The 24,092-nt window shown below is 47.1% G+C and overlaps 1 protein-coding gene across 1 annotated transcript in view; it reads right to left on the bottom strand.

Moving 5' to 3' along the window:
* The window catches only part of AGBL1 (AGBL carboxypeptidase 1), a 554,681-nt gene that overhangs the window by 224,445 nt on the left and 306,144 nt on the right, over positions 1-24,092 (bottom strand). Inside the window, exon 20 of the mRNA XM_048481859.1 lies at positions 16,312-16,488. Within this exon, the coding sequence (XP_048337816.1) occupies positions 16,312-16,488 (177 nt within the window). The remainder of the gene's footprint in view (positions 1-16,311; positions 16,489-24,092) is intronic.

Here is a 24,092-nt window from a genome sequence, read left to right as displayed (position 1 = left end):
GCAGACACAAACTTTAACCCAGCTGGTTGTAAAATGGTGCACAACCGACTTAGAGTTTGAGTCTGGATTTATATCCCCCCTGTAAGGAGACTCAAAGGGGTTTACAATCTCCTTCTCCTGCCCATAACAAACATCCTGTGAGGTGGGTGGGGCTGAGAGAGCTCCGAAGAACTTTGACTAGCCCAAGGTCACCCACCTGGCATGTGTTGGAGTGCACAAGTTAATCTGGTTTCCAAGATAAGCCTCCACAGCCCAAGTGGCAGAGTGGGGAATCAAACCTGGTTCTCCATGTTCAAACACAATGTAGACTTGAAATTAGAGCATTTTTGGCAAAGGTTCTTTATATCACCCTCATAATTGTAGTATCTTGAGTCACTGTATGCACCACAGTATTAAATTAAATATGATCACAATGGTACTGGAGAGCATGCAGCAAGAACGTAGAATGGCAAAAAATCTTTGTGGTTGGAAGGCAAGTAAATGGGAAACTGCCAATAACAAATGGATGTTATTTTTCAGTTGTCCCTTGGGTAATACCCATGCCACAAGTTAAATATAACAACAGCAAGCATTTTAGAGGAAAGGTTCTAGCCCAGCCATCTACTAGTGTACTACTTGCAGGGTTCTTGCTCTTTTAAAATATGGGGAACCATTCAAAAGTGAGATCCCTCATCTGCAGACTGAAGTAGTCCTCTCTACTGCCTCGTTCTGCTATGTGCAAACACCAGCATTTTGATTGGACTATTTTAGCACTTGATCTGCAATGTAACGAGTCACTGTATTTTTTTTTGGGAAGATTTATATCTATTTATGCCTAATTTGCTGCTGATAATAAAATACTAAATAACAAAAAAAACCTGGTTCTCCAGATTAGAGTGCACCTGCTCTTAACCACTACACCACACTGGCTTACAAGAAGGCTTAGAGAAGAGAATTAGAGAATTTAGCCCAGTGAAGGGTTGTCAAACAAGTCAGAATCTACCATGGCTTGTAGGCTTGAGTTTATTTTGAGACACTACTTAAGATAACATGGACTGCATAACATTACTCATAACAAATCCTCAAAAACTTGGCTTTGTTTTCTTTTGGATTGGAATTTCCTTGTACAACTAATTAATCTGTTGGGGGAGGACTGTAACACTATGCAGCTATCTAACATCAACTATAATATGTCTTGGAACTGGCTTCAAACAGAACTCACCACAAGTAATTCATTAGCAGTGGGAGTTGCCACGCTGACTTAATTGTCAATTTCCATTTGTATTTCTGTATTTTGTGTATTTCCTTGTTATGCATTCTACATATTGATATTCTGTGCTTTAAATTAAACTGATTCTATTTACTTGGGTGTAGATCTACTTTGTGGGGTGAGCTTCCTGGTTTATATTATCTTATTTGGCTCCTGACCCTTGTCGTGCAACAGAGAAGAGAATGGGGCATACATAATCCAACTGAGTCAAAAAACCACAAGAGCATTCTAAGGGCAACTATTCAGCCAGTAGTCCAGACAGACTTAAAATGCTGCTGAGTCTCAACAAGGGCCCCTTCCGCAGAATAATGCAAGTTCAATCCACTTTCACAATTGCTTGCAAATGGATCTTGCTATTCCGCACAGCTGCAAAGTGCACTGAAAGTGGATTGAAAGTGCATTATTCTGCATTTGCGGAAGGGGCCAAGGAACTTCACAATAAACAGGCACTGCAAACCAGGCAAGTTTAATTTTTGAACCCCATTAGTCATGATAATAATGTTCCAGAAGCTGGATAACAATGCCCACTGTATAATATAGATAGATAGATAGATAGATAGATAGATAGATAGATAGATAGATAGATAGATAGATAGATAGATAGATAGATAGATAGATAGATAGATAGATAGATAGATAGATAGATAGATAGATAGATAGATAGATAATCTCTCTCCTCTGAAACAGCTTTGCTGATGCAGGTAGGAGTTTTAATCCAAAATAGGAGATAGGTGAGAAAGTTATAGGTTTGGGGAACCTGCTGTCTTTCATTAGGGATAGAACATCCTCCTCTCATCCCACTAGAATGAGCTCAGGGGCATAGTATGACTTTCTATGTCTTGACCTAGCTGGCCCCAGCTAGCCTAATCTTGTCAGATCTCAGAAGCTAAGTAGGGTCAGCCCTGGTTAGTAATTTGCTATGCAGAGGCAGGCAATGGCAAATCATTTCTGCTACCCTGTTTCCCCGAAAATAAGACAGTGTCTTATATTAATTTGTGCTCCCAAAGATGCACTATGTCTTATTTTCAGGGGATGTCTTATTTTTCCGCTCCACAGTTGCATGCTCTGGTTGACGGGCATGCTTCCAAACAAAAACTTTGCTACGTCTTACTTTCGGGGGATGCTTTATATTTAGCACTTCAGCAAAACTTCTACTATGTCTTATTTTCAGGGATGTCTTATTTTTGGGGAAACAGGGTAGTCTCTTGCCTTGAAAATTCTACTGGGTCATCATAGGTCAGCTGTGACTTGACAACACTTTACACACATGGGCCCCTTCCGCACATGCAGAATAATGCCCTTTCAACCCACTTTCAATGAACTTTAAGCTGAATTTTGCTGTGCGGAATAGCAAAATCCACTTGCAAACAATTGTGAAAGTGGATGGAAAGTGCATTATTCTGCATGTACGGAAGGGGCCAGAGAGACACTTGTTTTCTGTGGTTTTAGGGAGACAAGAATTCAGACTGAGGATCACCACTAGACAATTTACCATTCTCAAACCCCAGCTAAGATTTATTTTTAGTAGGTGTAAACAACACATCTCACACTAAAAAGGAAAGAATGTAAATTACCACTATGGTTAAGCAGATTTTTTCTCTCCTGTTCCTTTCCTTGATTTTTCCATCTCCTTCCTTCCTAAATGCCATTTAAAGAAAATTACTGAAACTAATGCCACGACCATGCCCAATTCGCTCCAATTTATTCGGCTCATTTGCATATTTCTTTCTTCTCTCTTACCAGTGTGCGGGACCCCATGGATAAAACTCGGGGGGGGGGGGAAGTATATTTAATTTCATCAAGATTCTTTTGTGTGTGTTGTTTTCCTGAAACACTTTTGTATTTATGCACATTAGTAAACAACACAAACAAACAATTTTGCTAAGAACTGATCATACAATGGTTATCAAGATTGCTTTCTTGTGGTCTTTTATCAAGCTGTTCACATACATGGAAGAAGAAGAAGAGTTTGGATTTATATCCCCCCCCCCCTTTCTCTCCTGTAGGAGACTCAAAGTGGCTTACAATCTCCTTACCCTTCCCCCTCACAACAAACACCCTGTGAGGTAGATGGGGCTGAGAGAGCTCAGGAAAGCTGTGACTAGCCCAAGGTCATCCAGCTGGCATGTGTGGGAGTGCACAGGCTAATCTGAATTCCCCAGATAAGCCTCCACAGCTCAGGTGGCAGAGCAGGGAATCAAACCCGGTTCCTCCAGATTAGAATTAGAATTAGAATGCACCTCCTCTTAACCACTACGCCACTGCTGCTCTTAACCACTATGCCACTACGCCACTGCTGGAGGATGAAGATATACATTGTGAGGAAGATTTAGAGAGGGAAAGAAATGAACACTGACTGACTGTAGGCATACAATCTGTATTTTTTAAAGAAAATAAAACAATGAAGGATTCTGGAGGCATTAACACCCTTTTGAAACAAGCCAGGGACAACTGGAGCTACAAAAGCCACATAACTTTTTTAGTGAAGAGACTTTCAAAAGCAGTCTTAATGACTACGTTTGCTGTATTGACCTGTGAGTAACAGATCAGGAACAGATGGAGTCATACAAAATTGAACCACAATCTTCACAGCCACTGACTGGAAAAATGCTACATTGAGTAATACTGCATGGACAGCTGCCAAATCACCCCCTATGGTTGGAGGACTCCTGTTGCTTGCTGCCTCTTTGAAGATGAGAAGAGGAATGTGGATTCATACCCCTTCCTTTCTTGTAAGGAGACTCAAGGCAGCTTACAAGCTCCTTTTCCCTTCTTCTCCCAACAATAGACACCTTGCGAGGGCTGAGTTGCTGACAGAACTTTTGAAAGGGAGGCCCACCCCTTCTATACTTGACCATCCCAAATCCAAGTTAGCCTTGCTTCTTTATAGCCCAGTCCTGTTCACTGAGCTCCTTAGGATTGGAGACTTTTTAATGATCTTTTTAATGACCTTTTTAAATGACCATATGGTCCCTGGGACTCTGGAAGGGTTGCTTCAGCATCTCTCTGTTTGCCCCTTGCTGCCAGGGGGTGGCCCACCAGGAAATTTCTCCTCTGACTTCAATAGCCAGTCTGCCCCTGAGCAGAACAAAACTACTGGGAAAGGCAAGTTGGGAGTTTCACTGACAGCTTTCCAGATTCCTTTCTACACATGTTCCCACACTTTTGCTATGAAGTTACAAGGCATTAAAATATCAATTATTGGAAGGTAATAGCTTTACGTTCTCTGATGTAGCTCCAACATAAATGTCAGTGTTCTGAAATGATGGAGGAGAAATAACTGGAACAACTTGAAAGAAACTGAAAAACATATTTATATTCTTACAATGAAAGTGTGTGGGGTAATGCACTCCTGGGCACCTTGGACCCCAATCCTTTTTATTATTAAGGCAGAAGCTGGGCAAGCAAGAGGAGCACATCCGTTTAGCAGCCGGTCAGCACCCCTGGCTGACCCCTTAACAACCCCAATCCCTATTGGGGAGGATAGAGAGGTACTGGGCCACTGGGGCACCCACTCTTTGTGGCCCCCTAACTGCTGGGGTATTGGGTTTGAATTGCAGAGGCCTTTGCAGCATGCACCATGAGCCTGCCCCACCCCAAGCCTCTTATGGAGGCCCCCAACCACAGGGAGGTCCGGTGCACAAGCTCGGCCTCCCCATAAGTTCCTCTACCCAAACCGCCACAGAGCTGACCCTTCAGCTCTCGCCACAGCGTTGCAAGCCTTCCAGCCAATCCAAGAGCACCTGCCATATGGCACACAGCCAAATGTTTATGCCCCATTCGGATAGGTGCACACCGTCTGAATGAAAGAGCGCATGTTCCTGGGTAATTATATCAGGGTGTGAGATAATAGTACCACCGAGCTCCCAGACCACCCACGCTGCTGCCTTGCAAACTTTACGGTGTGCCATGTCCACTTTCCTTGGTTCCCTGACACCTATCTACAGGAGCCTTGGGAGGAGGTGGGACCAAAATAATTTAATGTCCGGTAGAAGTTTCATCACCTCATGGATACTGGCCGCCATCTGTAAGGACAGTTCAAAGCTGGGAGGTCATACTCGTCGAGTTGGATGACAATCCCCTGAGGCGCACCAAACCTCTGAAGGGCATCCTGGATAGCGGGCAACAGTGACTCCCAGCGTATACCCAGCTGGCCCAGCCAAACAATGTCCACATTCTGTCCAAAATCCAAGTCTGTGCCCCAGGCAGATGAGAGGGCGTACTGGCCTGCCCAGTGGACAATACTGTGCCTGATGATCCAAATCCCGGTCCAACTGTTTTGCACCTCTGCATAGACATTAAAACAACAGGTGAGGTCTCACATATGATTTGTAAGCTAACGAGTGCCAATGACCCGCCACCCGGATTTGCTCCAGGAAACAGCCCTCACAGGCCGCTGAAGTGGTGGCTCCAATCCTGAACAAATGAAGGCCAAACTCCCCTGCAGGGAGGCCAAGCCTGCCAATGCCCATGTGTAAAACAGCAGCCAGTTGACAGCAGGCCAAGGGGCTACTATCCTGATGCACCAAGAATAAGCCTTGCACTGGCAGGCGCTCGGCCATGTAGGCCAGGATTATAGCCACAGGGCAAAATTCCCCATGGGCCCTGGGGGGGGGGGGAAACCTGAGTGCCCCGCTGAACCTTATCCATCTTAGAGTAAATGCCTCTGTCCCCAACCGTTACGTTGGAGGAACGTAAAGCCCTGTGGCCTGTGCAGTGCCTAGAGGGAGCAACCAACTCACTAGCCCTGAATGCCCCAAAGAATGCAGCGTAAAAGCTGCACAAAATAAGGAGACTTCAAAGGGGGAAGCACAGAAGGTGGGTGCCCTGTCCACGAGGGACTGAAGTATCTCCCTAGACATAGGCCGCCTGGTGTTCCCCGTATGTGGGCTGTCGAGGCGCCAACCTGCCAGTGTTCTGCATGCCAGGAAGGACATTGTGGGATCAGGAACCCCCATGGTCTTGCAAAAGAAGGACAGGGCAGCCATATGCACCCACATGGACTTGGGGGCAAAGCCTCACAAGTTCAAGTGTGCCAAGTAGCGAAGTAAGAGACCTTCTGTAATTGCCTGCCCTGGGGTTAGGCCTTCCCAAGAACCAAAATCATGAAGGAGGCGACTACCCCCTCGTATGCTTGGCATGTAGCAGGAGCGAGGGACCACAGAAATCCCTCCGCTATGGCTAAGGCTCCACAGCTGCTCTGGGAAGGTCTCTGTGTGCAAGGCGGCCTCTGGGGCCAGGGCGCGGAAGCAATCCACCTGGCAGCGAAACAAAGCATCAGTACTGTTATTCTCTGCTCCTGGGTTAAAAACAGCATGAAAGGAGATATTATCCTGCAGGCATAATAGAACCAGCTCCCTCACTAAACACATCACCCTGCTAGAGCGGCTCACACCAGAAGTGTACCGAATGGTCCTGAAAACTATCCTTCCAGAAGTGAACCATGACAAGCAATGGGAACAGTTCCAGGAAAGTCATGTCCCTGAGGATACCGAAAGATGACCAGGAGGGAGGCCAGAGTGCCCAAGACCAGTGCCCTTTGAAATAGGCGCCAAAGCCCTCACTTCCCACAGCATCCATGTGAACCTGAAACTCACTCTCCAGGTGAAGAGGTTTAGGGTAACCGCATTATAGTTAGTCAAGAAAAGAAGCCAAACCCTTAGGTCCTCCCGCAGGCCTGCAGTGATCCTGATCCAATGATGAGGGGCTAAGCGACCCGCCGTGGAAAGAGCAAAGCGGGTGCAAAATGGCCCTCCCCAGGGAAATCATCCTACAGGTAATTAATATTCAGATGACCCAACAGGGACAGGATTTCCTGCAATCTGCACTTTTTCTCCCCAATGGTAAGTTTAAGCAACCCCAAGAGGGTGACCAGCTTCTCTGCGGGGAGGGATGAGGTACCTGTGTCTGTATCCAATAAACCCCCCAAATAAACTAAATGAACGGAAGGGCCCTCGGTCTTGTCTGCCACCAAGGGGACTCCGAGGTCAGCCACTAAGCACTAAAAAGAACGTAGGGCCTCTGAGCAACTGTTGGTACAGCACACCCCCACAAACAAAAAATTGTCCAGATAGTGAGTAATTTTTGTGCCTGGGGACCGAACCTTCGCAGCCCATTCCAAAAAGGAACTAAAAACCTCAAACTTCCTCCAAAGGGGCCGCTGCCAGTGCTGGCACCCCAATGCTGGCACCCCAGTGCTGGGACCCCACTAGTGGGCGTTGCCATAATGGGACCGGGAACCAACTCACCCCACCCCCTGTGCTGTTCAGTGCTTGTCAGGCCCTGGTGTCGAGGGGCAACTGGCGGGACCTCTAAAATCCCAGGTGTCGCCGACCCACTGCCGTGGCCCCAGATCAGGGAATAAAATAAGAGGAAGGACCCCCCACTGGGGCAGGTTGGCCCACAAAGGCCTAACCCTGGCTACCCATGCCCTGCAGCCAGTGCACGGGTGTACTGCAACCCGGCCACATTATAGCCAGTGGCGGGGCCATGAAGTTGGGAGTCAACTGTGCCATAACTGGCAAGGGAGTTGAGGAAGCTGCAGAGGGGTTTCCCCCTTCCTGGTGCTGGCCCCCCGATGCCTGAGCTGCATCCCATTGGATGGTGGGGGAGGGGTCTGGGATTGGCCGTACCCCATGCCCCAAAACATACTGTCTAGTCTGTGGTCTAGATACCCCACCAGCCCGTATGCCTAAGGATCTGCTCTCTGCTTCCTCTCTTGCTAGCGCCTGCGCCACTCTGGTTGCCAAACAGCTCCCATTGCGTTTTTTGGCGCCATAATTGTAGCAAACAATCCTACCCAGTGAGTCTGCTAAAGAGGGAGCTACTATGCTCTATCTTGGAGGTATCACCACCAAACAATTCTCCTCTTGCACTCTCCTTGGCCTGGCTCTCCTGAACAAGTGACAGCATCAGCTCAGTTTGCTCCAGGCGTCGAAGAAGGCTGGAGCAACCACATGCTGCCTAATATATTGGGAGCATGCTCCACCCCTAACTCGCATGCATCGCACAATCCGGCCGGGTGTGGCTCGGCCACCTAGCCGGCCCAGGGATGCATGCTCACTGCACCTGAGCTCACCATGTGCCCTGCCCCCTGTCGCAATTACAGCCTAGTTGAATCTAGTGTCATTATTTCCAATATACTGAATTCATCTGCAGAGTGTTCAAGGTGGAAATTTGTGTATGATTTTATAGCTTTCTAATAGACCACCAAAAAGTAACATTTCCCCCCTTTCCTCTTACAGCTGCAATGGCACCTGCCAGGAGTGGTCTATGAGGCTTCCAGGGGTGACAGAAAAAGAAAGCTCAGATATCATCTAAATCAGTCAAGGAGCATCAGTTGCACAACACTGGTTAATTCTGTTCCACATAGGATCACAAAGTTGGAAGAGACTTCAAGGGCCATCAAGTCCAACCCCCTGCAATGCACTCCTGTCAGATGGCCATCCAGACTCTCTTTAGAAACCGCCAAAGAAGGAGAACTCCACCACACTCCCAGGTAGAGCATTCCACTGTTGAACAGCCCTAACTATAAGGAAGTTTTTCTAATGTTTAGGTGGAATCTCTTTTCCTTCACCATCAACCCATTACTTCTGGTCCTAGTCTCTGGGGTAGCAGAAAACAAACTTGCTCCCTCACCAACAGGACATCCCTTCAAATATCTAAACATGGCTATCATGTCTCCCCTTAATCTTCTCTTCTCTAGACCAAACATCCCCAGCTCCCTAAGTCACTCCTCGCAGGGCATGGATTCCAGAACTTTTACCATTTTGGTTGCTCTCTGGACCCGTTCCAGCTTGTCAATATCCTTCTCAAATTGCCATGCCCAGAACTATACACAATATTCCAGGTGAGGCCTAACCACTGCAGAATAGAGAAGTACAATTACATCCCTCGATCTAGACACTATACGCCAGTGGTGGCGAACCTATGGCATGGGTGCCAGAGGTGGCACTCAGAGTCCTCTCTGTGGGCACGCACAAACAGAGTGCCTCCCCCCCACACATCTAGGCTGACCTGGGCCACTGGGCTTGATTATTAGCATTAAACCTAAGACCTAGTTTTGGGGAAGCAGTTTAGGTAACCCTGTTAAGCGCTGTTAAACCCCACTGATTTTCATGTGAAGAACTAAAGCACAATCCTTTACCTGGGAGTAAGCTCGGTTGCTGGCAATGGGGCTTGCTTTTGAGTAAACTTTCCTTGGGTCGTGATTCACCCGTTGGAAGAATTGCACGGTTGCTTCAAAGCAAAGCCACCGACTACCACCAAGCTTACTCCTGAGTAATGCACGCCTCGGAGCTAACCGTTTTTTCTAAACTAAAACCTCAGTATTCAGATTAAATTGCCATGTTGGCACTTTGCGAGAAATAAGTGGGTTTTGGGTTGCAGTTTGGGCACTCGGTCTCGAAAAGATTCACCATAACTGCTATACGCCTATTGATACAGTGTAGAATAGTATTGGCTTTCTTGGCCTCTGCATCGCAATGCTTTACTGTAATATGATATAATACAGATTGAATACCTCAGATAAGACCAAGCTTATAAGACAGTGGAAGCCTAAGCAGGGTCAATGCTGGTGAATACTTGGATGGGAGACCACCAAGGAAGACTGAGGCTGCTATGCAGGGGAAGGCAGTGGCAAACCACCTCTGCTCATCTCGTCCCTTGAAACCCCCTGGGGGGTTGCAGTGAGTTAATGTCAGGTGTGGCTCCCACCCTCCCTGGCATACACTAGTCAAGGCCCAAGACTATACCCAGGCAAGAGAAGAAGAAGAAGAAGAGTTTTGGATTTATATCCCCCCTTTCTCTCCTGCAGGAGACTCAAAGGGGCTTACAATCTCCTTGCCCTTCCCCCCTCACAATGAACACCCTGTGAGGTAGGTGGGGCTGAGAGAGCTCCGAGAAGCTGTGACTAGCCCAAGGTCACCCAGCTGGCGTGTGTGCGAGTGTACAAGCTAATCTGAATTCCCCAGATAAGCCTCCACAGTTCAGACGGCAGAGCTGGGAATCAAACCCGGTTCCTCCAGATTAGATACACGAGCTCTTAACCTCCTACGCCACTGCTGCTCTTATCTTTCAAGAGGGAAACCTACTTTCATACACCTATCTGTCACATGTTAATGGGCCTTTTGTTCTTAATCACTGTGCTTGGTGGCAAAGCTGAAGTAGGCAACCTCACCAAGGGCCTCAGGAAGGGAGGAGGAAGGAGGCTCTGGGCAGAATACTATCTATCGCTTGGCCTTGAGACACTCGCAACTCCATACAAAGCTTTTCACACCTTGTTGTTCTGTTAATCTGTGGGAAGATGGGAGGGGGTGTTTGAGTGGGAAAAAAAGAGGGAATAAATATATTTGCAGAAGCCAAGATCCCTAAATCTGGCTTCTTGCCATTTGAGTCTCTGCTGACAACCCAATCAAGATGTCTGATTTCACACCCAGAGTCCAGTTTATTGACCGTTGTACTAGGACCTAACAGTTAGCTGCAACATGACACAACTTAATTATCATTATTATATTGTCATTATTACAGTTATGATGATTTTATATTGTAGGTTGGTTAGATGATTTGTTTGTTTGTTTGTCCCTTTAAGGAATCCATAGCCTCCTGGAGATCTTCCTCCTGACAGGAGAGTCAGGGTCTAAAAATTTTCGACTGTAAATAATGAACCCCATTTGACCTGATGCGCTGGAACGATATCACTTCAAGAGATGAGCTCTGCTTTTACATTTCGCATCTGTTCCGGGACCACAGGTGTTTGTTCACAAATGGCCCTCCTCCTCAGAACTGGCCTGCATTTAAGAATATTTAAGCCATGTCCCTCCCTTCTTTACTCTCCCCCTTGCCCATTCCTCCTCTGCTTCCTGTCTCACACAATCGGTCCATGAATCCTGCGTGCTTCTTCCAACAGCTGCTCCGTTTCGGCTCGCTGCTTTTCACTGGTGTGTGCAAAGATGGCTCCGCAAAGATCATAACAAGCGTCGGGACCTCTGGCTTTTATTGTATGCTGGATTGTTAAATAATCAATGATGTAGTTATCGGTTGCACCAAAGGGACGCTTGGGGCGTTGGAGAAATAAGTGAATGATGCAGTGCTGGCCCCCGCTGTTCTTCCATCAAAGGTATTCAAGAGCTGCTTGCCCAGATTTACCCGAACAAAAGATGCAAGACAACCCCCTTGAGAAAGGTTATATGCAAAATGTTTTTGTGTTGGCATACATATTTGTAACTGGCATGTGAATTCGGTCGCCCTTTATTTTCTTAGTGGCATCCCTGTTCCAAAAAAGCCTTAATCTTGTGTGAGTTATGGGGTTTTCAAGGCAAGAGACTAAGGGCACTTTTGCACGTGCAGAAAAATCCACTTTCAATGCACTTTAACAATGCAGCTGGATTTTGCTATTTCACACAGTAAAATCCAGCTGCAAAGTGCACTGAAAGTGGATTGAAAGTGCATTATTCTGCATGTGTGACAGTGCCCTGACAGAGGTGGTTTGCCACTGTCTTCCTTTGCTTAGCAATATTGGGTTTTTTTGGTGGTTTCCCATCCAACTATTAACCAGGGCTGACCCTGCTTAGCTTGTGAGATCCAATGAGATCAAGCTAGCTTGAGTCACCTAGGTCACGTCAATTTTAGTTTCCCTTTTAAGTAAATGGGGTTATGTTGTTGTTTTGTGTTAAAAGATACATACACTCAACTTCTCATGTATGGCCTCCCTGGCAGCTTACAGGCTACGATATACTATTGTCAGAATCCTAAAAACTGAGACAACCACATGTGTAAGAATAGCAGTTTATTCAGGATGAGGATCTTCTCTGGACAAAGCCAGAACTGACTTTGCCCAAGCAAAATCCAGTAATTAAAACAGCTTGCACCCCCCATCCTGGGAAAGCGCACCCAAAAGTAACTGTAAGAGAGATAACAGTGAAGATGCCCAGCCACTGACTTTGGCTAGGACCTGGGAGAAACATCATATACATGAAACAGGCAAAAGGCAGATAGTATTGCAATTAACTCATTCCACCACCCCCCATCATACAGAGAGCAGCATAAGCAAATCCCCAATTCTAACAGGCCTCCTGACAACCATATATACATTGTGTACGAACACCATACCCTTCTATGCAATACAAATGGATTCACAAAGCAAGCAGGAAAAAGATGGAGATTCAAGGCTGCTGACAAAATACAAACCAATATAAAACTAACAAAAAGGAGAATATTCAATCATTCTTCATCTCCACTTGGTTGGTGCTGAAAAATGGACCAACAGGTGGAAAGCTTGGCCTCTCTTATTTTCTAAAACACGAACCAAAATCCAAAACTGTGTATTCAATAGGATATCCCTCCCTAATACCGTTAACAAAATACTGTAAGTAACTCATGTAGTATTACTACAGGTATTACATGTCTTAGGTCATTGTGTTCTCTGTAGTTTATGCTACAGAAGGGAAAAGTTGCCATCTATGTTTATTATTGTCTATCGATGCTGCTTGTGCATGTAGTTATGACTACTGTTGCTTATGGTTTATGATGTTTAACTATTGATGTTTGTTATTTACAAGGTTATGTTATTGCAACTTATTGATGATTGCTCTTGATGTTATGTTTATCGTGCTGTTTATTATATTGTTATGTTTAGGATTCCTGTGCCTGATGTTATGCTTATGGTGTATGATGCTATGATTTGATCCTATGCTGATTAATGCCATGTTTTGATGGTTTTTGTATGATGTGATGATTACTGAGGTTGCTATCGTATAACTGTGCGCTGCCCTGAGCCTATCAGGGAGGGTGGTATATAAATTAAATATACAATACAATACAATGTAGTAACCCTACAATATGGTGCCCACCCAGGTGTTTCCTGGGGCTCACTTACTTCCCCTCATCCAAAGACCCAATCCCAGCTTTCCTCCATCTCTGTGGCCCAAGAGGTATTTTTGAAGGTGGGCAAGGGAGAGTTTCCATTCAGAAACATATCCATCATAGCAAGATCTCTGGCATGGAATCTCCAGATGTTTTGTGATTGCCCTCCCCTGTCTCACCCCCATGGGAACCATTCTTTTAGGGTGCTGTGCAGGATTCTCACATTTCAAAACTACCCAGCGGCTCAATAGACCCAGATTCTCCTCGTGATATTATGTTTGCCACACAATTTAAATAGGGCTGGTCCTGGACAATCCTAGATGGAAGACCAGTTGGGACTCATTATTACTGGGAAGCAAAGAGAAATGAACAACTGTGTTAAACCTAAGTCTTTCCTTGGGGGTAGGGAGGATGAGAAGCTGGAAGTCTGAACTGGCACCCTAACACACGCTAATGAGTCAGAGTCAATTTATTCCAGGGGAAAAACTTCTAGTTGAAGCCAGACCACTTAATTTAATAAGAAGAACGAACTGGATATGTTTTCGGGGACAAACGTTTGCCCTTCTGACTGCTGGAGATTTAGTTTTAATTAAATTAGAAGCAGTCCTTATCAACGTAACTAGCAAAACATTTATTCTTTTGGCTGGACTCTTTTCTCCTTGGTGCGGGTTCTACTGCTCAGCTTTCTAGAGGGCAGGAAGACCTTCCCCAAATTGGGTCTGAATTGTTGGATGGGATGAGATTACCTCAGTCTAGCACTACAATTTGGGACATTATTAAACAGTGAATTACTGAGTATATTGTTGTTTTTTTAACCATTCTGGATTAGCAACTGAAAGAATCAAAATATTTTAGACCAGGTCTCCAGTGTGGTTTCTGTGGATTGCATGGCACCTGCCAATACCTTTTCTGATGCCCACCAGTGCTCAATGAGGCACCTTCTGCACATGCAGAATAATTTCATTTCATTTCAATTATATTTGTACCCTGCCCTATCCCCGAGGGGCTCAGAGTGGCTAACAACACATTTCAGCAATACAACAACGATACACCATAACAATAGTAAAATACATATAACTAAATAACCTAGCAACAAGAAATGCACATGGAGGATGAGAAATTCCTTTAAAAAAAGGGAAGTTCGGTAAACAAAGGAAACTGCTTAGTTTAGAAGTGAAAGTCTGCAAGGGTTTTTAAGGAAACCTGAGGCTGCAGCCAGATATATCGTGGAAACGGGGATCCAAAAATTTTAGTAACAGGTTCCCATGGTGGTGGGATTCAAACTGTGGCGTAGTGCTAATGGGTCTGGGCGTGGCTGGGCATTCTGGGAGTGGGGCATTCCTGGGCGGGGCTGTGGCAAGGAAGCAGCTGCTGCGCCGGTCCTTGGGCGGGAACCGAATGCACGCAGGCGCAGGCTGCCACACATGCCCGTGCACCTCCTGCTAGACTGCTTCAAGTTCTGCGCGCTACTGCTGAGAGGAGGGGCATAGCTAAGGCAAAAATCACGTGGCAAAATCACCAATTAGTAACCCCCTCTCGGCACACACAAATAATTAGTAACCTACTCTCGGGAACCTGTGAGAACCTGCTGGATCCCACCTCTGCCTGCTAAATAAATGGCTCCCTGCTAACATCCCTGGGGGTTCTTTGTGTTTCTTCGCTCTCTTATCTGGCCGATCTCTGGTAATGGTGACCATTTTGCATCATGGTGGACCGGGCGGGGGGGGGGGGGGGGGGCTAGTGTGGGGCGAGGAGAGCAGACGCCGCCATGCAGGTCTGACAAGGGGCCAGTTTAGCCTTGCAGTTCCCTGTGCCCGGCTTCCCTGAAATTGAGCAAGTAACAGGATCTCTGCAGAACCAAGACTATCAATGAAGGTATATAAAACTATGAACACCACCAATTTCTGTTGAAGTTTACCCTTTTCGGTTTGTGAGAGATATGCGCCATAGCTACCAGAGTTGAGGCTAAATAAATCCTCGCCTTACTAATAATACTTACTTAATAAATGCACTTTCCGGTCAACTTTTCAGAAATTGCACTTTGCAGCTGCAAGATTTTTCACTGTATTGGAATAGCAAGAATCCACTTGCAAAGCAATTAGTGAAACTTGACTGAAAGTGCATCGCTACATCATCATCTTGGAAGGGGCCTGAGAGCCGAAGGCGTGAATTCAATGTAGTGGTTAAGGCAGGTGGATTCTAATCTGGAGAACCGAGTTTAATTCCCCACTCCTCCACCTGAGTGGCAGAGGCTTATCTGGTGGACCACATGTGTTTCCGCACTCCTACATTCCTGCTAGGTGACCTTGGACTAATCATAATTCCTTGGAACTCTCTCAGCCCTCACAAGGTATCTGTTGTGGGGAGAGGGAGGGAAAGGAGCTTGTAAGCCACCCTGAGTCTCCTTTCATGAGAGAAAAGTGGGGTATAAATCTAAACTCTTCTTCTAATCTCAGCAAGATACTTTCCTATTTAAGCAACCAGCAAAGAAGAAGAGTTGGATTTGTATCCTCCCTTTCACTCCTGTATGGAGTCTCAAAGGGGCTAACAAACTCCTTTCCCTTCCCTGCCCCCACAACAAACACCCTGTGAGATGGGTGGGGTGACAGAGGTCAGAAGAACTGTGACTAGTCCAATGTCTCCCAGCTTATGTGTGTTGGAGTATACAGGCTAATCCGAATCCCCCAGATAAGCCTCCACAGCTCAAGTGGCAGAGCGGGGAATCAGACCTGGTTCCTCAGGATTAGAGTACACCTAATGTTGTCATTATCTGATTTTAGGATGGAGGTTGGAGCTGGTTGTTATTTACGTTTTATCTGGTATTTTAAAATGTTTGTTTGATTGATCATAAACTTAATATGATTGTTTTATTGGTTGTACACCACCCAGAGACCTTTGGGGATGGGGCGGTATATTAAATTTAATAAAAATAAAATAAAATAAATGAAGCCGTGATGCTATGTCATACTTTCTTCACTGTACAAGACCAGGGAGGTGAGAGACAACTCAACACAGAAATCCCACTTTGGATTATAGCTCTGTACCCTTCACCCTTTGAACAACCCCTTTGCATTTACAGCAGATGCTACTATGATACGGGGCACAGGAAAGTTCACATGCACGAGCAGGACTCGAACTCCCACCGTCATCCCACAGGAAATGTACTGTGAATGAGTGGTCTGTCAGGAAACACCACGTACCTTGTAGAGCCCGTGGCTACAGCCGCAGAAGGTGCATTCCATGGTGTAGCTCCTCAGCACGCCCATTTCATGCCACGCCACCACCCGTGCAGTGGCTTTTCGTGACTTCTCCACCAGGAAGCTGCAACTGCTCATGAGAAAGGCAGGGGCCACTTTATCTAAAATCTTGGCCAGGGTCTGCAAAGAACAAAACAAAAACCACCTTCAACCCCAGGGGTACTTAGCATTTTGCTTAAGTGACAGGATGAAGCCGTAACCTAAGTTATGAGCTGCAACCTTAGGGAAGCTCTTACTGCAGCTTAAGCAATGGAGTGTGATTGGTTTTCCAAGAGGACACCTTTGAGACCTAAGGAAAGGATGAGGGCCAGGTGCCACAAAATGCCGACCAATAAGTGTGTCCCCTTCCCCTTCAGCTGGCTTCTATGAGAGCCAGGGCCTTTTCAGCCCTGGCCCCTACCTGGTGGAATAAGCTCCCCAGTGAGAACAGGGCCCTGCAGGACTTGAATGAGATGGAGCTTTTCCACCAGGCATTTCCATCTAGCCAGCTATCAATTCGCTATCAACTCTGCCTCTTCTGAGAAGACTCCCCTTCATGAAACCAAGAGGTCTTGATGACTATCAACATTGGCCTCCTGTGGGCACAGGTGGGAGTGGGTTTTCTTGCCATCTGAGTTGCTTCCACTGTTTATGATTGTTTGTTTTATTATTGTTTTATTATTGTTACTAACTTTTGTTGTTGTTTGCCACCCTGGGCCCTGTTGGGGAGGGCTGGGTATAAATATAAAATAAATAAATACATGTTCCCTTTGCTGAGGTATCTTTTCTCTCAAAACTACCAATGGGTAAGTACACATTTCCAAAACAATGCTAAGAACTCATCCTGACCCTTGTATGTCTATCGATATTCTTTTTGGGCCAGTATACAGCAACATCTGTGCACAGCAGTACACACCATACAAACATATTCAGTAGATATAAATGACATCAAAGTTGATAAAGCACTGGGCCCGGGATGTGGAGAGGGCCAATTTCAAGACCTCTTGGCTTCGTGAAGGGGAGTCTTCTCAGAAGAGGCAGAGTCCCTTGTAAACAATACATCATAGACTAAGGAGGGCATAGAACATAAGAACATAAGAAAGAACCTGCTGGATCAGACCAGAGTCCATCTAGTCCAGCACTCTGCTACTAACATTTTCAGGTGCCTTTGAGGAGCTACACCCTTTAGGATGGAAAAGCAATGGCCTTCACTGCTGCTGCTGCTACTACACCACGAGCACCCTGATGCTGCAAAGGCATTTGCCATGCCAGATCAAGGAGGATCAAAATTGGTAGCCAGAGATCAACTTCTCCTACCTGAATCTGTCCAAGCTCCTTTTAAAGCTATCCAGGTGAGTGGCCATCACCCCCTCCCGTGGCAGCATATTCCAAACACCAATCACACGTTGCGTGAAGAAACATTTCCTTTCATTAGTCCTAATTCTTCCCCCCAGCATTTTCAATGGATGCCCCCTGGTTCTAGTATTGTGTGAGAGAAAAAAATCTCTGTCGACATTTTCTACCCCCTGCATAATTGTATAGACTTCAATCATAGACGTCTCCTCTCCAAACTAAAGAGTCCCAAACGCTGCAGCCGCTCCTCATCAGGAAGGTGCTCCAGCCCCTCAATCATCGCACCCTGAAGTTAGAAATGCCAACTCTGGTTTGGGAAAATCCTGGAAATCTGGGGGCAGAGCCAGTGAGGGGTGGAGTTTGGGGAAGGGCGGGACACGGGGCCATAGAGTCCATCTTTGAAAGCGGCTGTTTCCTCCAGTGGAACTATCTCTGTCCCCTAGTGGGGACTCAGAAACTGTAAACATGAAAGACACCCTCTCCTCAGAAGCTGCCCAATTCCAGACCTCTCGGATAAGATATGTGGCAAACCTCTCAACAGGAACTCCATCAGGCAAACGTGTCCCACTGGATCAATTACCCCCCTTAACTGACCTTTGCTTACAGTTGTTGACAGATGATGAACTACAGGTGGGCAAAAGTAGAGGACAAGAAAGGCACGACAAGAGCCTTACCAGGTCATGGCAACTCTCTGTCCTTGGAAGCAGTGGTGTCAACAGCACATTATTTGTTTGTTTATTCATTCATTCATTCATTTTATTCATTCATTCAGCCCATTTTTATTCCACCCTGTCCTCCAAGGTGCTCAAAGACATGCTTAAATCTTTCTTTTCACTTTTTCCCTCTCAACAATGGTTAAGCATGATTGGCCAAGATCGCCCAGAGCACTTCCACGGTAAGGTGGGAAATTGAACTTAGATCCCCCGGATCCTAATGCCACACCTAACCAAGATGTACTAACTCTGGCACGACTCGCTATACAAAAGCCAGAGATTTTTTTTCAAGGCCACGAAAATAGGAAGAATCTTTCGTGCGCAGGCATCACTTTAGCAACAAGACCAGGAAATCCACAGATCCAGGTTTTTAGAATTCCGACTCTAAAGAGAATTGGCACTGCAGATCAGTTGTATTCCCCCAAGGTTTTGTGTGTATCTGCTTCTAATTTTAAAAAGAAAGCTGTCCACGCACCACTGGGAGCCGTCATCCACCAAACACCCTTCAAAAGAAGATTGGCACAATATCCATTAGGGGAGTATTCCACGTCTCCTTTCCCTATTTCTTAGCTGGGCAAAGATCGCCACCTATAGACCCAAAAGTGAATGGGAGGCGGTCAGAGAATAAATGTTTGTTTGCTTTTCCATTCCATTCTGATTGGCTGGCAGATCCTCAAAGCTACAGACCATTTCCTCCCCCCTCCACCCCCCACAGTTCATTTTATTGGCTGATGCTAAAAAGAGCACTGCTCATTGCTTATGGGAACTGCATAAGGATCAGGAAGACTCAGAGACTATTTTAAATTAACAGCAATGAAATGATCTTTCTTTTCTCCTTTTGTGTTTGCTCTTTCTCTCTCGCATTCACACATCTTCAGCAGGTCTTGGATTGGCATGCACTGGCTGGGTGCACTGGCCGGGTGCAGGCACCTAGTATGCCGGGCAGTAAAAGAGGATGTTGGTCATGGATTTGGTCAGTGGTCATCCTGCTCTCCCTCGTGGGCATTGCAGTGTCCATCACACTGGGCGCGAGTGGTGGGTTTTATTGGAGGATTGGTTACACCCCTCCTTCCCCTCCTTTCTTCGAGAGTGGCTGATGGTTCAGGCATGGCCTGACTAATACAGGCTATAGGGTTTGGGGGGGGTGTCGGGGAGCTTGATGGGAATAGCATCGGGTGGGGTTGTTGCAACCCTTCCCCCTCCCTCCCCCCTCTGCATCTGGAGGTCCTCAGCTGCACATGTTTCCCAGTTTGGTTGTATAATGGGGGCGGATTTGGTAGAAGGCTATGGTCAGTCCCGCACCATTTTGGGGACATTCAGGCGGTGGTCCTACGGGGCTGGGGTCTGGGCGTCATTGTAGGGCTCTTCCCTGGTACCTAGGGGCGAGCACAGCCAAGAATAATACGAGCTAGTAGGGGTTGATGGCAGTGCTGGGACCTTACCAGGGCAGGGCTCATATGTGCGGCCGGACCGTTGTTTATCAGTAGGGCGTTTGGTTTCCAGCAGTTACGCTACGAGCCGCTCGTGTTCCCCCTTCCCCCCCTGCCAGTTGCCTTTCCTTGCAACATGGTGTCTGGGCCAGCTTGCCAGTGCAGGATTGAGCCATCATGCCCCGCCCGTTGCACGAGTGGGGGAGACGGGCTTTGGCCTGCTTGGTGGTGAGATGGCGGGAGGTGTCTTGAGGCTACTGATGGCCTGATGGTGGCCATTCGCATCCTCGGGAGACTGGCGGGGCTCCAGAGACAAGCTTCCGCAGAATGAAAGGGGTGATGTTTACCTTCCAGGGAGTGTTTTGACGCCTCCCCCCCCACTTTTTTACTGCTGGTTGCTTGCTGCAGGGAATGGGATCCCGGCTTAAATGGTAAGCCGGTGGCTGAGGCACGGTTGCAATGCTGGTCAGGAGGGGTTTGTACAAGGAAGGAGGTAAAAATTTTTCTTTCTGCATGCTCTATCCAGGAGCGTGGGATAACACAGAATGATGCTTTCTCTTGCTCAGGTGAATCGATTCCATGTTTGGGGTCCAATGAGTAAGTGTCAGGAGGCCCTTCCAAGGCAGCTGCAGAGCCGTATGAGCATCCTTTGGTCAAGGGATTTTGGCGGTCCCTGGACTGAGTCGCGTGCAGACCATATGACAGGGTGGTCACTTCTGCCCGGGGCTTTGGCCCTCGGGAAACCCCGACCCCAGGAGGACCACATACTACAGGTCTCCAGCTTTGCTGTTTGGGGGCGCTTGTGTTTTCTTTGCAAGATGCTTTGAGGGCATGATGGTGGCCTGGGGTGGTCGGGATTGACCAAGGCCCTTGGCGTTTGGTGTATCATCGCCAGCATATGGGCATGGAAGGGCAGCGGTGGGCGCCGGCCAACATGGTTTCCTTTTTGAAAACAAAAAACAAAAACAAAGAGGAAAAAAACAGGAAACAGAAAGGGGGAATTTTAATGATAATGATCAGGAGGTGGGTACTGGAATATCTGGCTGGAAAAACGATTACCTCCTTGTAGAGCGGGGGGAGGGTTTGTGTTTCCCCTTCCCTCCCCCCTTGCCTCTCTTGCTTTCGTGTTCCAACCTTACCAGTGGGCCCAGCTTTATGCTGCAGTTATGATCCTTGGGGAGACATATGGTGCTCGGGGGGTGGGTTCCCCCCCCCTTCCTCCCCACTAAGGATGTGGATTGGGCCTCCTGGTCAGCATGGCGATAGCCCTGAAGGACATGACAGTTTTCCAGGAGCTTGCTTCTGCCAGGTTAAGGAAGCATTTAAGGTGGAATTTGGGGGTTTTCTTTCCTTTTTCTCCCCCTTTGGGTGATCAGGTGATCCTGTAAGGTTCTAGCCTCAGGCCGCGGATGCTCCGTTTTGGCAGAGCCTGCTTGGATACGGGGGCAGTAGCTCATCGGAAACATGGGACGGTCGGTACCCATAGGAGCATCAGAGGTTGGGCTCTCCGTAAGGGAGCTGGATTAATGGCACATGGTGGGAGCTGCAGGCCATGTGGTCGGGGATTGGCCATTTCTGGAGGAAGCCTGACGTTGTGGTCGTGGGCTTGTTGATGTGCATCATGAATGTGGGGGCTCACGTTTTGTTTACTGTTCACACAGAGCTGCAGGAGACCTGGACCCAGATATGGATCATCGGGCATAGTAACGTCCACAGGGCCAGCATGTATGCATGCTCAACTCCTTGGGGCGCAAACCTGGACCTTGGAAGGGCGTGGACATCGTGTGGCTCAGCCAGCAAGGCATGTGCTGGGAGGCACTGTTGCCAGCTATCTGGGAGGTGCTTCAGAGGTTTGGAGCACCTCAGGGGCTTGTCATTCATCTGGGTGAAAATGACCTCCCATTGCTGAAAGGCTTGGAACTGTCCTTGCAGATGGCGGCCAGCATACGGGAAATCCTTGAGTTGATTCCGGATGTAAAACTGTTTTGGTCACGTCTGCTCCCACGATGGATGTAGCACACCACAAAGTGTGCAAGGCAACAGCAAGGGTGGTCTGGGAACTCTGCGTTAGAGTCAGCCCGCACCGGATGATAACCACGCGGGAGCGTGCGCTTTATTGTTTGGACGGTGTACACCTATCTGAATGTGGACTGGAGGTATGGCTACGGGCCGTACGGCGGGCCCCCTTGGATTGGCTGCAAGGCTTCTGAGCTGTGGCGGGAGCTGAAGGGTCAGCTCTGTGGCGGTTTGGGCAGAGGAGCACATCCTTGTGGGGAGGCCGAGCTCACACAACGGACCTACTCACAATTGGGGGCCTCCTTAAGAGGCTTGGGGTGGGGTGGGTGTCAAGAGCTGTGCTTGTATCTGTGTGCTGTGTGTATTTGACCTTGGTTCTCACTCATATGAATGTCTAAATCTTCTGTTGGCCGAATGCCTGGAGTCCAGGCTGAGGTGTATTATTCATGTCTGCGTGTTATTGTCAGGAGGCCTGTTATTATGGGGATTTTGCTATTGCTGCTTTCTGTATGCTGGGGGTGGAGGAATGGGTTAACTGCATTTCTAACTGACTTTCAACTGTCTTCTGTATGATGTTATACTGTACCAGGTGCTGCTCAAGGTCAGTGCCTGGCCATCTCTACTGTTATCTCTTTCACAGTTCCTTTTGGGCGCGCTTTCCCAGGATGGGGGGTGCAAGCTACTTTAACTACTGGGTTTTGCGCGGGCAAACCTCAGTTCTGGCATGACCAGAGAAGATCCTCAATACTCAATATACTGCTGTTCTTATACATGAGTTTGTTTCAGTTTTTGGGATTCTGACATTTATCTTTCCTTTGAACTCTTACTGTGAGAATGCTCTTTGATCTGGGTAAAGGTGGAGTGTTGTTCTGATTGTATACTTTTGCTTGAACTCTGAGATCTCAGAGTTTTCCTGCTTTGCTTTCGAATCTGTCTAAGACAGTGACTAAAGAACTGTTTGTAGTTACTTTGCCTGGACTCAGTCTGTTCGTTACAGTGCAATTCAAGCCTGACACCCCAGCAGTTAGGGGGTCACAAAGGGCAGGCACCCCAGTGACCCTATACCTCTCTGTCCTCCCCAAAAGGGATTGGGGTTGTTGCCGGGGTCAGTCAGGGGTGCTGACTGACTGCTGATTGGATGTGCTCATATTGATTGCCCAGCTTCTGCCTTAAGGATGTTGTAACAATAAAGAGGGCTGCGGCCCATTTAATTCCAAAGATGTGTCCTGTGTCCTGTGATTGTTCATCAGAAAAGCATCTGCAAATACCTAAGCAACCTATTTCACTTCTGTTTTTATACTATCAAATGAGACCAGGACACTGCAGACAGAGCTTCTCCACCAGGCTTAAGGTTGAGGACAAGAATGGTATTCCGTTTGACCTTCCTTTCCTGTTAGTCCTTTCCTTTTCATTCTCCTTCCTTCCCTTTAGACCAATACAAACGGGATTCATAGATATTGTTTTTATAACCCTCTCCTTAAATAAATACTGGAAGTGACCAGATGTCACAGCCGGTGCCACAACCCCTCCATATTCCCCAGACAGGCACAACCTTCTCACCAGTTGCCCAACAACCCTACATCACAGAGAGAGACAACCTACTGTTCAAGAAAGGAAAGAGAAGAAGAAGAAGAAGAAGAGTTTGGATTTATATCCCCCCTTTCTCTCCTGCAGGAGACTCAAAGGGGCTTACAATCTCCTTACCCTTCCCCCTCACAACAAACACCCTGTGAGGTAGGTGGGGCTGAGAGAGCTCCAAAGAACTGTGACTAGCCCAAGGTCACCCAGCTGGCATGTGTGGGAGTGCACAGGCTAATCTGAATTCCCCAGATAAGCCTCCACAGCTCAGGCGGCAGAGCTGGGAATCAAACCCGGTTCCTCCAGATTAGATACATGAGCTCTTAACCTCCTACGCCTCTGCTGCTCCTTTGGTCCTCTTCCAGATAGACCCATGTTACACAAAGGGAGGAGAAAACAGCATTTCTGTTACCACAAGCCCCCTCCCCATGCCTTTGCAAATCCCAGAATATTTAATAGTGGTGCCAGGGAATGCTGCAGTTTGAGGAGGATGTGATGTCATGGCTAGATAATGCTTTATAATAATGCTCTTCTGTTCTCTGTGATCTTTACCATGGAGACAAGGGAAATTTCCTAGAACATCAGTTCTTGGAGGCTACTTTTTTTCTGTTCCTCAAGTTCCTCAGGAATGGAAACTTGGGACTTGGGGCAAACA

This window comes from Sphaerodactylus townsendi, linkage group LG17 (assembly GCF_021028975.2).
Source record: "Sphaerodactylus townsendi isolate TG3544 linkage group LG17, MPM_Stown_v2.3, whole genome shotgun sequence".
Classification (NCBI taxonomy): domain Eukaryota; kingdom Metazoa; phylum Chordata; class Lepidosauria; order Squamata; family Sphaerodactylidae; genus Sphaerodactylus; species Sphaerodactylus townsendi.
This window is presented reverse-complemented; position numbering and strand designations above follow the sequence as displayed.